Source organism: Octopus sinensis, linkage group LG23, assembly GCF_006345805.1.
Source record: "Octopus sinensis linkage group LG23, ASM634580v1, whole genome shotgun sequence".
Classification (NCBI taxonomy): domain Eukaryota; kingdom Metazoa; phylum Mollusca; class Cephalopoda; order Octopoda; family Octopodidae; genus Octopus; species Octopus sinensis.
Genome location: NC_043019.1, coordinates 22722312 through 22736529, shown reverse-complemented (window position 1 = coordinate 22736529; position 14218 = coordinate 22722312). Strand labels below are relative to the sequence as shown.

The following is a 14218-nucleotide window of genomic DNA, read 5'->3' as shown; positions in this document are numbered from 1 at the left end:
ACTCACAAGGCTTAGGTTGGCCTGAGGCTATAGTAGAAGACACTTGCCCAAGGTACCACACAGTGGGACTGAACCCAAGACCATGTTGTTGGGAAGCAAGCTCCCTACAGCAGAGCCATGCCTTTGCCTGTATAGCTGAACATTAAGACAACTATTAATACAAACACATCATCATTTGACATGAGATTTTCTATGCTGGTATTGGTTGGATGTTTTACAAGATTTGGCTAGCTGCTCACCTGTGCTGAGCTCCAGTGTCAGCTTTGGCCTGTTTCTTTAGCTGGATGCCTTTCCTAATGCCAAACTGTTCCATTATAAGTAGGATCAGCAAAAATAGTACTTATTCCAACAAAAGATAAATATTGTTTGATATATACAGGGTTTAAATATTAGTCACTATAGGTTTCATGCTCTAATAGTATAATTATTGGACAAGCCACTATAGTGTACCATGAGTACAACATGGTTGCTCTCTGGGAAAAAGCAAGCAAGAATGAGAGGAAAATGAATGAAAAAAAGAAATGGGGGGAAAAAAAACTCATGAAAGGAAGGGAGATGAGAGAGTTATGTCCCTTTGGTTCATTAGGATGGGAATTAACAATGGTTGATGTGGTTAATTCATCAGGGAAATATTAAAGTTTGTGAGACTAATCCACAAAGTGTGGTTTCTCCAGTTCAATAATTGAAACTTATCAAGATGCTTGCATTCAGTGAAATTTTTTGGGTCTTAAATTCAGTAGCTCAGTGAAGTTTTTAGATTTAAAAAGGCTATAGGTTCTTTCAGTTATACAAAGCCTGAACCTCCTTGATCCATTAACATATGGCTTGGATCATTCTGTGGTCCTCCACTTGATGGTGTTTACAGTATTTTTGACCTTCAAGTTTCATATATAACTAGCTTAGTAGTGTTCTTCTTGTCTACATGTTAGAAGGGAGTCTGGTGATTGCCATGTCTTCTCAAAGTCACTTTCACATTGACCAATATATTTTTTCTTTTGAGTTTTGTTATTTGGTAGAACTGAGGCAACCTCAAATTTGTAATCCTCTGAGGTAACCATGGATGCATGGTCAAGTGGGCAAGTGAGTGGGTCTGTACAGTTACATTTTGGGATTGATTACTTTTCTCCTCTTGTTTTCAAATTTAACCATCTCTCTTTCTATATATATGTGTGTGTGTGTGTGTGTGCAGCTGATGATTCATTCCTCTCTCACATCTGTGTGCATATGTACACAGCTGTGTATGTGTTTGTGTGCATGTATATATTAGAGAATGGTGGAATTGGTGCAGCAAACTAAAATATCTTGTAGTATTTGTTCACCTTTCATTTACACCGGTTTCAACTTTTTTCCCCATGAGGTTGATAAAATAATTGCTAATGTTGATATAAACTGACCAGAAACATTTGATAATGAAACACCAGAACATAGTCATAATCCAGAGATTGAAACTAGTAAATATAAAAATGAAATTCAATTCTTACATTATTTGAGTTTTGTACTCTCTTCACTCTCCCCTAAGTCTTTCTCTTCATCTTATCATTCTCTTCTTTTCTTTTTATTTCAGTCAAAAGCTATGGGCAGTGTACTTTGGGAGTCTGTGATAAAGTACTTAGAACTTATGGAAGCTGACTACTTCGACTTAGAGTACTATGATGAAACTAATTTACAGGTAAATAAGAATTTTATGCTCTTTAATAACACTACTTTACATCTTCACTCTCCGCTTCTCATTTATTTTCTATTTTATTTTTGTTACACACACACACACACACAAGATTAAGTTTTCACTTTTGTCTACATAAGTAATTGCAGAAATATGTAGCAAATTAACTTTTTCTCATCTACTGAACTTTGAAATATCAAATTCACCGGTGCTGCACATGCCCGTTCATCACAACTAAAATAACAGCAACTTCAATAGTAATAGCAATAATAATAATAATAATAATAATAATAATAAAATAATAATAAAAATAAAAAACAAACAGTTCAACTCCAACTCCAAAAAGTTCTACCAAAAACTTGGCAAAAATAAAATAGACGTCACTGCAACACTAACAGCAGAAGTGAAAGAATTCTAGGAAGAAATATGGTTGGTGAATGAACAACCACAGAAAAGGACTATTAAAACAGAAAACTTAGCACCTGAGCAACTCTGGACCCCCATAACAACTGAAGAGGTCACCCAGGCACTGCAAAGACTAAGCAACTGGAAGGCACCTGGGCACGACAAGATCCCCAACTTCTGGTTGAAATATCTGACAGGAATGCACAAAAAGCTGGCTGAAAACTTTAACGCCATACTGACAGAGCCAGAGACAATGCCTGAATGGCTCACGAAAGGGAAAAACCATCTTAATTCCCAAATCCAATGAAACAGCAAAGCCACAAAACTACAGACCTATAACCTGTCTCCCTACAATATACAAAGCCCTTACTGCAGTAATATCGCAAAGATTGAACAAGCACCTGGACGAAAACAACCTGTTTCCAGAAGAGCAGAAAGAATGCTGCAAGAGCTCATGTGGCTGTAAAGATCAACTAATGATCAATAAAGCCATAACTGAAGATAGCCGCAGAAAGAAGAAAGGCCTCAGTATGGCCTGGATCGACTACCAAAAGACGTTTGATAGCATTACCCACACGTGGATCCTCGAAACACTAGCCATTAACAAGTTTTATTGGCATAGAGATTGCCATCCACAAGAACATATCCAGTGAGATGGAATAGCCTTTTCATAACATCTCTCTCTCTCTCGCCTTCAAGGTAGCATATTAGGACTATAAAACATTTGTTAGAATTTCTGTAATATTTCCCACAATACCTTGTACTATGATCTGATTTAAAGTAATCTGCAACCTGTCTTACATGTAGCACAGTCTTCATGTTGACCTATCTTGTATCTCATGACACTACAGGCATAACTGTGTTTGAGAATAAGACTTCACAGCTAAATGGTTTTTGGTTCTATAGAGTTGTGTATTACTTTTGGCAGGTATCTTCCCTGATAACTCTGATCAGCCAAACATTTATTCCCATACTCTGTGGAAATATATTCTGCCTTTGTTTCACTTAATTTTGAAAATAATGAAGAATTTCATTAACTTATTATTAAGCTGTTGTTTAGACCATAAATCAACAAGAAATTTTGATGGAAGCTTTTAATTTAGAACACTTTATCATTTTCATTTCCATATTTCTGTTGAAATGTAGTACTTTTGTTTTAATTAATTTTAAAAATAATGAATAATTTAATAAAATAATTTTGTCATAATTAAGCTGGTGTTTGGAACATAACATGGAATTTTGAGGGCAGGTTTTAATTTAGACCACTTTTACACTTTTGTCACCATACATCTGTTGAAATACACTGCTTCTGTGTTAATTAATTTTGAAAGTAATGAGGAATTTAATAAAATAACTTTGTCATTATTAAGCTGGTGTTTGGGACATAAATGGAAAGTTTTAATTTTAGATCACTTTAACCTTTTAGCATTTAAACAGACCATATCCAGACCAAATATTCTACTTGTTTTATGTTCAAACTGGCCAGATCTAGCCTCTCACGCTCACCCTGCAATGTCATTCTAAAAATATACTATCACAAAGGCATTAGTCAGACCAAAACTATAGCAGAAGACACTCGTCCAAAGTCTCGCAAAGTGGGACTGAACCTGAAGCCATTTGGTTTCAGAGTGAGCGTGTTAACCACACAGTCATGTAACTCACTTATTTGCCCTGTGAAGATAATAACAATTATCTGCTCCAATCATGTCATAACTATTTGTCTTGTATTAGTAATTATCTTCTTCGTCGAAAGACATCGTTATTTACATCATAAACCAGTTAATGAACCTATTGTTCATCATCCTCTTCATTCCCTCCATGACATCTTTTACTTCTTCTGTCTCCCTTCCCTTGACACATTCCCCCTCTCTCTAACCCATCATGTCTCCACACCCTCTTCCCATCCATGGAATTATTCTCCTATTAATTTGTCTTGTTTCTCACTTAATTATTTTCCTTTACAACATCATTCTTTGCCTTCCAGTCATTTTGTTAGCTTCTTGCCTCATTGTGCCACACTGAACAAGGGTTTACATTGTCACTTGACCTGCTAGCACTAGCAGTCCAATTTCCATCAGATTGCAAGTGCAAGCATAGCTTTGTGGTTAATAAGCTTACTTTTCAACCACTTTGTTCTAGGTTCAATCCAAATGCGTGGCTTCTTGAGAAAATGTATTTTACTAATATCCCAAGCCAACCAAAGTCTTATAAATGAATTTGGCAAATGGAAATTGAAAGAAGCCTGTGTATGTATATATGTGTGTGTGTGTGTATATATATATATATATATATATATATATATATATATATGAATATGTATTATTTGATTAAAGGTGTTTTATATAGGGTTGAAGCATATCAAAGTGAAACCATGCTGCAATTATTGACTAGACAATGACACAAATTAGGCAGTTCAGTAATCTATTATCATAGCACAAAATGCATTGCTGAAGTGAAGTTAGCTGTTGTTAGGTTATTCACAACTCCAATAGTACCTAAAAGTATCCAACAATGAGTGGAACCTTAAGTGTTGTGTAACATCAAAATGGATAAATGGATTATCTGCTATTGCTGCATTTGTATCATTAAAAGTTTTTATTGTGTCATAAACACAGTGCAATCATGCATGCAATATGAAATTGTACTTGCAGTGGCATTCACCTTAGGTGGGTTGAGCTATCTCCGGCCAAGTTCAGCACATCCTTCATGAATGCTGACCATATCTGATGGTCCACTGCAATCAAGCCTGTAATGGATACCCACTCTACACTCGGCAGTAAGGGATATAGTGACATCTGGAGGCCTCCAGCTGGCAGAGACGTTAGCACACCGGGCGAAATGCGTAGCCGTATTTCGTCTGCCGTTACGTTCTGAGTTCAAATTCCGCCGAGGTCGACTTTGCCTTTCATCCTTTCGGGGTCGATTAAATAAAGTACCAGTTACGCACTGGAGTCGATATAATCGACCTAATCCGTTTGTCTGTCCTTGTTTGTCCTCTCTGTGTTTAGCCCCTTGTGGGTAGTAAAGAAATAGGTATTTCGTCTGCCGCTACGTTCTGAGTTCAAATTCCGCCGAGGTCGACTTTGCCTTTCATCCTTTCGGGGTCGATTAAATAAAGTACCAGTTGCGCACTGGGGTCGATATAATTGACTTAATCCGTTTGTCTGTCCTTGTTTGTCCTCTCTGTGTTTAGCCCCTTGTGGGTAGTAAAGAAATAGATATAGTGGATGTCAGAAGGTAGCAAAAAATTATTAGGAAAAGAATAGGAGGAAGGAAAGCCAATGAGGAAGGAAAGCCAATGAGGAAGGAAAGCCAATGAGGAAGGAAAGGCAAGCACAACATGAAAATGTATAAAATGCAACAAGACGATGAGGACAGGAAATTGCCAGTCATTCGGAAGATGAATTAGTACTCCTAAAACAAATTATTGCATATGTGGTGCAACGGATGTATTAATTACAGAAAATGAGATAAAAACTAGAATATAGAACAGAAGTCGTGCCAGTGACAGAATTCTGGTAAAAAGTAAATAATAATTTTACTGCAAGCTGAAGCAGGAGTCAACGGAAGATGTGGGCCATGATTTTTGTGTCGTTCCCGCCCAAACGGTGTTAATGAGTACTTTTGAGGCTATCAAATCCAAAAAATAGGAACAGTGAGTGGCTGGTAGGGATGTGGTGGTGGGGTTTTGTTCTAACCATTGAGTGATCATTTTGTATGGTGATAAGGGTAATTCTAAACGTTTTATATCTTGCACTCAATTATTTTACATTTTTTTTTTCTATATTCTTTAAGCTATTTCAGTTAATCATTTACTCTTTTACTTGTTTCAGTCATTTGACTGCGGCCATGCTGGAGCACCGCCTTTAGTCGATCAAATCGACCCTGGGACTTATTCTTTGTAATCCCAGTACTTATTCTATCGGTCTCTTTTGCCGAACCGCTAAGTGACGGGGACGTAAACACACCAGCAATGCTAGGGGGGCAAACACAACACACAAACATACATATATATAAATACATATATACGACGGGCTTCTTTCAGTTTCCATCTACTAAATCCACTCACAAAGATTTGGTCGGCCTGAGGCTATAGCAGTAGACACTTGCCCAAGGTGCCACGCAGTGGCACTGAACCCGGAACCATGTGGTTGGTTAGCAAGCTACTTACCACAGAGCCACTCCTGCGCCTTGTGTTTTTCTTTTCTTTTTCTTTTGTTAATCCTGTCCCTATATTGTATGTATTTCACTTTTTCCCTCATTTTTAGTAAATCTGTTTATTTAACATTTCAGTATTCTGAATGCAGGAATGAAATTAAATACGATTGGCCTCAGTGGCCAAGTAAATGAAACACTTGTTGTTGCTGTTGCTGTTATTTAGGTGGCAAGCTAGCAAAATCATTAGCACGCTGGGCAAAATGCCGAGTGGCATTTTGTCCATCTTTATGTCCTGAGTTCAAATCCCACCAAGGTTGACTTTGCCTTTCATCCTTTCAGGGTCAATAAATTAAGTACCACTCAAGTACTGGGGTTGTTGTAATTGATTATCCTCCTCCCCCAAAATTTCAGACCTTCTGCCTATAGTAGAAAAGATTATCATTATTATTATTATTATTTAGGTGGCATGCTGGCAGAATCGGTAGCACGCTCGATGAAATGCTTAGCAGTATTTCACCTGTCGCTATGTTCTGAGTTCAAATTCCACTACGGTCGACTTTCATGGTCCATAAAATAGGTACCAGTTGAACACTGGGGTCGATATAATCAACTCATCCCCTCCCCCAAAATTGCTGCCCTTGTGGAAAAATTTGAAATTATTATTATTATTATTATTATTATTATTGTTTAGGTGGTAAGCTGGCAGAATCATTAGAGCAGCAGGCAAAATGCTTAATGGCATTTCATCCGTTCTGAGTTCAAATTCCGCTGTCGTCAACTGTGCCTTTCATCCTTTTCAAGGTTGATAAAATAAGTACCAGTTAGACACTGGAGTTGATGTAACTAACTTTCCTCTTCTCCTAAACCTGCTGGCCTTGTACCAAAATTTGAAACCATTACTATTATTAAGGCAGTGGGTTGTCAGAATAGTTAGCACACCGGACAAGGTGCTTAGTGGCATGTTGTCTGCCTTTATGTTCGAGTTCAAATTCTGCTGCAGTTGACTTTACCTTTCATCCTTTCAGGGTTGGTGAAATAAGTACCCGTTGAATAAGTGGGGTCAATGTAATTGACCAGCACCTCCCCTTCTCCCAAATTTCAAGCCCATAGAAAAAAGGATTATTGTTGTTGTGGTTATTCATATACATACAACAAATTAGACTGATGGAAAAGAAAAATTCCTACCATGGGGCTACAACAAGTACCCTTAGATGCCAAGAACCTCCCTAAGTATTGGAGCTGTACTAAACTGGGTTTTATGCCTATTTCCTCTATCTAAATCTTTAGGGATAGTTCCTAATGCACCTATAACTACTAGGATATATTCTACCTGCACTTTCCATAGTCTCTGTAATTCAATGGCTAGGTCCCGGTACTTTGCTATTTTTCTATACTTATATTGTTATTATTGAAGGCGCATGGCTCAGTGGTTAGGGCGTCGAGCTTACGATTGTAAGGTTGTGAGTTTGAATCCTGGACTGGGCTGCGTGTTTTGTTCTTGAGCAAGACACTTTATTTCACATTGCTCCAGTTCACTCAGCTGTAGAAATGAGTTGCGACGTCACTGGTGCCAAGCTATATTGGCCCCTTTGCCTTTCGCTTGGATAACACTGGTGGTGTGGAGAGGGGAGACCAATATGTATGGGCGACTGCTGGTCTTCTATAAACAACCTTGCCGGACTTGTGCCTGAGAGGGTAACTTTCTAGGTACAATCCCATGGTCAGCCATGACCGAAGGGGGTCTCAACAGTGTTATCATTATCTAATATTTACACGAATGTGAAAACCCTTTGCGTTGTCTTTTGTTGTCTTTTATGTATAATTTATGTTAGCCCTTGTGGCCAATAAAAGAATAAATTATTATTATTATTATTATTATTGTTATTATTATTATTATTATTATTATTATTATTACAGTGTTGGCTGGATCGAGAGAAACCCATTTTAAAACAAATTCCAAACACAGATGTTGAGTTTCGATTTGCTGTTAAATTCTATACCCCTGACCCTGGTTTGCTGGAAGAGGAATATACAAGGTAAAGATTACTTTATGAATTACTTTTATTTATTTGAATATATGAATATTTGTATGTGTTTGATCTTTCTGTGGATTTTGTAATGTTCCTTTGGTTGTTGCTCGCATTGCCTCCCCTCGGATAAAAAAAAGTGTATACAGCTCATTAGAGCACTTCTATTTCCAGTCCGTTGTATATCTTGAGCGTTGTTGTCACTCAAGATATAACTTTATATTTTGTATATATACTCTTTAGTCTTTTACCTGTTTCAGTCATTTGACTGCGGCCATGCTGGAGCACCGCCTTTAGTCGAGCAAATCGACCCTGGGACTTATTCTTTGTAAGCCCAGTACTTATTCTATCAGTCTCTTTTTGCTGAACTGCTAAGTGACGGTGGCGTAAACACACCAGCATCGGTTGTCAAGCAATGCTAGGGGGACAAACACAGACACACAAACATACACATATATATACATACATATACAAATATACGACAGGCTTCTTTCAGTTTCCGTCTACCAAATCCACTCACAAGGCATTGGTCGGCCCGGGGCTATAGCAGGAGACACTTGCACATGTGGTTGGCAAGCAAGCTACTTACCACACAGTCACTCCTGCACCTATATATATATATATATATATCAGAGAGAGAGAAAGACGAACACACACATAAGGGTTCTTCAAATGCACATGGTCACTATGGTGACCTCAACTCGTATGAATTCTCCTTCTCTTCTCACTTTCTTTTCACATTCATTTTTCTTTTTCATTTTCTTTTGAACTCCGTTCTTGCCTCTCTTACTGTTTCTTGTTCACTTCCTATCAATATCTTCTTTGTATAGATTACTTCCTCATTACACACACACACACTCACACACACCATACTCATTTATATATATCTTACTGTGTTTTCTTTCTCCTCCTTGTTCTCTCTTTCTTCCATATGTTCGTAAATTGTCTCCCTTTCATGAATGGCCAGAAAATACTTTCTTATGTTAATAAGTAACATTTTTCAGTTTTCAAGGTTCCAAAGCCCAGAAATACACCAGAAGTTATTTCAAACAAAAGAGCTTATGTTCAAGAGTACATTAGCCAAAGTGCTTTCCCACTCCAATGAACTGTTTTTGGTTAAATTCTTCATATACACAAGAGGCAATACAGATTTTGAATTTTAATAGTTTATAGATTGTATAGATGGCATAAAACTAGTAAATTTAATAACTGAAGAACATTTTTTTGGATTTTTCAGTTTGAACGGCAGTTTTTTCTAGCAGTGTCATATGAAATTGTCACTCATAATTATGACCCTAGTATTGATCTATTGCATTTCAATCTGTTTTAGGGTTAGGGTTAGGGATGGGGGGAAGGGTATCTTTTTTTCTTCAGAAATGTAAATAAACCCAATCTGTTTCTTAAACGAGCAACATATTCATATGGCATAGAATGCTTTTTACCTCACTAGACATCAGTGATTGGTTGAAATTGAAGAAAAAAACAACAAATATCTTCCAAACTATAGAATTTTCTCAATAAAGCCAAGAGAAAAAGATGTTTTATAAACACATTCTACCAGTATACGAAGTTTTTAAATTTTTTAGTTACCTAGAAATTATGTTAAAAACTGCCGTTCAAACTGAAAAGATCCCATTTTTTTCACTATTACTACCAAACATATTAAGAACCAAAAGCCATTGTCATTTTACTATTTGTTTCTTTATCTTTTACAGATATTTATTTGCTCTTCAAGTAAAACGGGACCTCAAAACTGAAGCATTACCTTGCAGTGACAATACATTGGCTCTTCTAGCTTCTTATATAGTTCAAGGTGAGTTTTGTTTGCTTGTCTACTTTTTATGGGTTCATCAATGAAGGAAGTGCAGTGCCTGTGACCCTTTATCAGGATCTCCAAGATTAGTATAGAATGGAGAGGTGGCAAGGGAGTAGCTATCAGACCAGAAATCTGGCCCCAATTGTTGCAACAATGTGGAGCATCATTTCTAACATTATCCAAGGGGAGGGACTTGAGGGTGAAGGGGTTGCGATGTTAAACCCAGGGACAAAGTAAGCCTATATTTCGCAAGAACAGGAATGGTCCTTCTCACAAGGCTCTAGGTGAAGTACTTTGAGATCAACCCCAAAATTATGCAATTCATCTACTGCAACATTACCATCGTTTCAACTTACACTTTTCCATGCTGGCATGGATGAAGGGGAATTTGCTGAGGCAGGTATTTTGTGGTTGAATGCTCTTGTTGCCAACTCTCATCTGTTTCTAAGCATATTACCTTAATGATGATGATGATGATGAAGATAGATTAAAGTATATTTTAGAATGTCAGAGAATGAACAATTAAGTTTCTTCCTGTAAAAGGGTAAAGACCCCCTTCAGTCATGAATGACCATGGGATTGCACCTAGAAAGTTACTCTCCAAGGCACAAGTTTGTGCTAGGTTGTTTATAGAAGACCAACAGTTGCCCATGCATTCCAGTTTCTCCTCTCCACTCCACTGATGTTATCCAAGATAAAAAAAAACAAAGGCCGATACAGCTTGGCACCAGTGATGTCGCAGCTCATTTCTACAGGTGAACGAACTGGATCAATGTGAAATAAAGTGTCTTGCTCAAGAACACAACACACAGCCCAGTTTGGGAATTGAACTCACTACCTCATCATTGTGAGTCTGATGCTCTAACCACTGAGCCATGTGCCTGGGCTATTTTTCTCGTTAATCTTCTTCCTGTACAGCACATTTAAAGATATACTTATTTCACTTCTTCATATCTATTCCCCACTGTTTTCAAAACTTTGTGACAACCATGGACTCCATATGAGGTCGCTCTACCTGACAGAAAAGTCACCTTACATCCTCCTCCTCCTCCTCCTCATCATCATTTTCACATACCACTTTTCCCACTCTGGTACGCAATGGATGAAATTTCCTGAGGTACTCCTCTGCTGCCAGATGCCCTCCTTCAAGTCAACTCTAATTGCGTTCTCACTTTCCACATCACATCCTTTTTATGCTTCTTCCTGTCTGCTTGACATCTGGAGGCCTCCATTCATCATTCCATAAGTCGGTTCTACCGTGTTGGTATATCTACTCGTTGCACTTCAACCTCGTCTGATCTCACCGTATCTGCTGCATGCAGTGGGGGGGAGAAGAAAAAAAAAACAACAACAACAACAACAAAAACAGAGTGCAATCGTTGAGTAGATTGCATCAATTTTAATGTGCCTGCTGGCAGATGAGGATGTTACTTGATTGCTACAATGTCAGTCAGTATTGGTGCAACTGAGTGCTGAAAGAACACCACCCTTTCCACACCCACTCTTCTATTCTCCCCCACCACCACCACCACTACCATCTCTTTTTGCCATGTGCTGTTATGTGGAATGTATATATATATGTGTGTGTGTGTGTGTGAGTATATATATATATGTATGTGTGTATATATATATATGAATGTGTGTATATATATATATGTATGTGTGTGTATATATATATATATATGTATCTGTGTATATATATATGTGTGTGTGTGAGTATATATATATATGTATGTGTGTATATATATATATGTATGTGTGTATATATATATATATATATGTATCTGTGTATATATATATGTATGTGTGTTGTATATATATATGTATGTGTGTGTATATATATATATATGTGTGTGTATATATATATATATATGTGTGTGTATATATGTATATATATATATGTATATATGTATATATCTATATGTATATGTATACACACACACTCTCTCTCATATACATCCCTTTCTCTTCATATATACCCATATACCCTTCTTCCTCTATGTCTTTATTTAATATATATATATGTATATATCCCTCTCTCTCTCTCTCTCTTTTTATATACAACTCTTTCTGAGTATGTATATGTGCGTATATACACAAACACGCACATTTGCATGTATCTGTGTATGCCTTCCTCTCTCTCTCTCTCTCTCTCTCTCTTCCTCTTCTTCAGTTTTTTTTCTCTCTCACCTTCTCAGAACTCACTGTAAATTCATAATAGATATTTCTAATCGGATGGAAATTGTTGTTTTATTTTTGCTCTTTTCTGGAAATATTTCTAATATTTTTGAGGATTTAAAAAAAAAAAAAAATTTCTTTTTCGTGGGGGTGGAGTGTTGATAAGAGAATTAGAAGAATATTAAAAGAAAGCCAAACATTTTAAGAAATAATTTTATATGTTTTAGACATTATCATTATCATCATAATCATCATCATCATAATCACCAGCTTCACCACCACCACCATTCCTAGTGCCATCAACCCCCATCATCATCATTGACACCATGACTGCTATTCTCACCATCATCACCACCATGACCACCACCACCAATAATCTCCCACCTCGTAATTTCCATTATTACAAAATATAAGTTGCCTTGCTTTATCCTATAGGCTATAAGTTCTATAAATTAATTTTCACCACCACCACCTTTCTACCTCTTTCTCTCTCTCTCTCCCTCTCTCTCATATATATATATATATATATATATATATATATATATATATATATATATATATATATATTTTTTAATTTCTATATTTCATACTCTTTCTAATTTTATTTCCCTCCATATCTGAAACTCTAACTCTCAAACATTCAGACATCTCCATGTCACTCCAACAACACTGAACCACTCCATTCTCTCTCTCTCCTCACTCTCTCTATTCTCTCTTGCTATCTTTCTCTCTCTCTCTTCTCTCTTGCTCTCTTTCTCTCCCTCTCTCTTTCTTTCTCTCTCTATTCTCTCTCGCTCTCTTCCCTCTCTCTCTTTCCTTCTCTCTCTTCTCTCTTTCCTTCTCTCTATTCTCTTTCTCTCTCTCCCCCTCTTTCTCTCTCTCTCTCTCTCTCTCTCTCTCTCTCTCTCCAACCAACCGCAGCAATGAAACAACTTGACATGGCTGAAAGGCACTCTGTCTTTTGTTCCGTATTCCAAGAGAAACATAGAACTGTAAGAAAATGGTTGAAAAAAAATAAGAAAAAAAAATAAGACAACCACCACCACCACCACCACAACAACAACAAATGCAACAAGAAAATCTGTTATGTTAATGAAATTTTGCTCAGATGCACAACAGCTGTGGCTTATTGTGCAGATGTTTCACAGCAATCATAATTGTGATAGGTTGGATAGAGATGTTGTCTTGAACTATGTGAATAAATGGAGGTGGAGGGAAGGGGGGCAGAAGGCGCGTGCGTGTGTGTGTATGTATGTGTGTGTATGCTTGCGATGATTTTGTATGTGGTGTGTTGTCGAGAACGTATGACTGTGTGTGTGTGTGAAAACATTGCATGATGTTGAAAATAAATAAAACCTTAAGAAAATAATAGATAGCTGAAGTGTTTCATAATCTGAGGTCTGTGTGTCTGCTTGCCTGCCTGTCTGTTGTATGTACGTCTTTCATTGTGTCTGACTGTCTCTTTCTGTCAGTCTGTTTATCTATCCATCCACCGACCCAGCCATCCATGTCTGACATATAGTATTGAACATGTTTATATTTATGTGTGTATAAGTATGTATACACGTGTTTGTGTATATCATTATCATCATTTAGAAAAACTGGCATTCTATCGATTATGGCAATGCATGTTCCAGTTGATCCAGCCAACAGAACTGCCAGTTTGTGAAATTAACATGCAAGTGGCTGAGTATTCCACAGACATATGTACCCTTAAAGTAGTTTTTAGGGAGATTCAGCCTGACACAGAATGACAAGGCAAGCCATTTGAAATACAGGTACTATTAATTTTTGCCAGATGAATGAACTGAGGTGATGTGAAATTAATCCTCTTGCTGAAGGACACAATGCAGTACTAGGAATTGAACTCATGACTTTATGATTGTGAGCTGAATACCCTAACCACTAAGCCACACACTTTCACAATAAATAAATAAATGGACAAATAATTACCTGGTTTCCTGTTGATTA

General features: G+C 37.1%; 1 protein-coding gene across 1 annotated transcript in view; it reads left to right on the top strand.

Annotated features, from left to right (window-relative positions):
* Positions 1 to 1056: 1056 nt before the first annotated feature.
* LOC118767680 (FERM, ARHGEF and pleckstrin domain-containing protein 1-like) overlaps positions 1057 to 14218 on the top strand; it is a 30176-nt gene continuing 17014 nt past the window's right edge. The window contains exons 1-4 of the mRNA XM_036512647.1: positions 1057 to 1080; positions 1565 to 1669; positions 8144 to 8262; positions 9969 to 10066. Coding sequence (XP_036368540.1) covers positions 1057 to 1080; positions 1565 to 1669; positions 8144 to 8262; positions 9969 to 10066 — 346 coding nt within the window. The remainder of the gene's footprint in view (positions 1081 to 1564; positions 1670 to 8143; positions 8263 to 9968; positions 10067 to 14218) is intronic.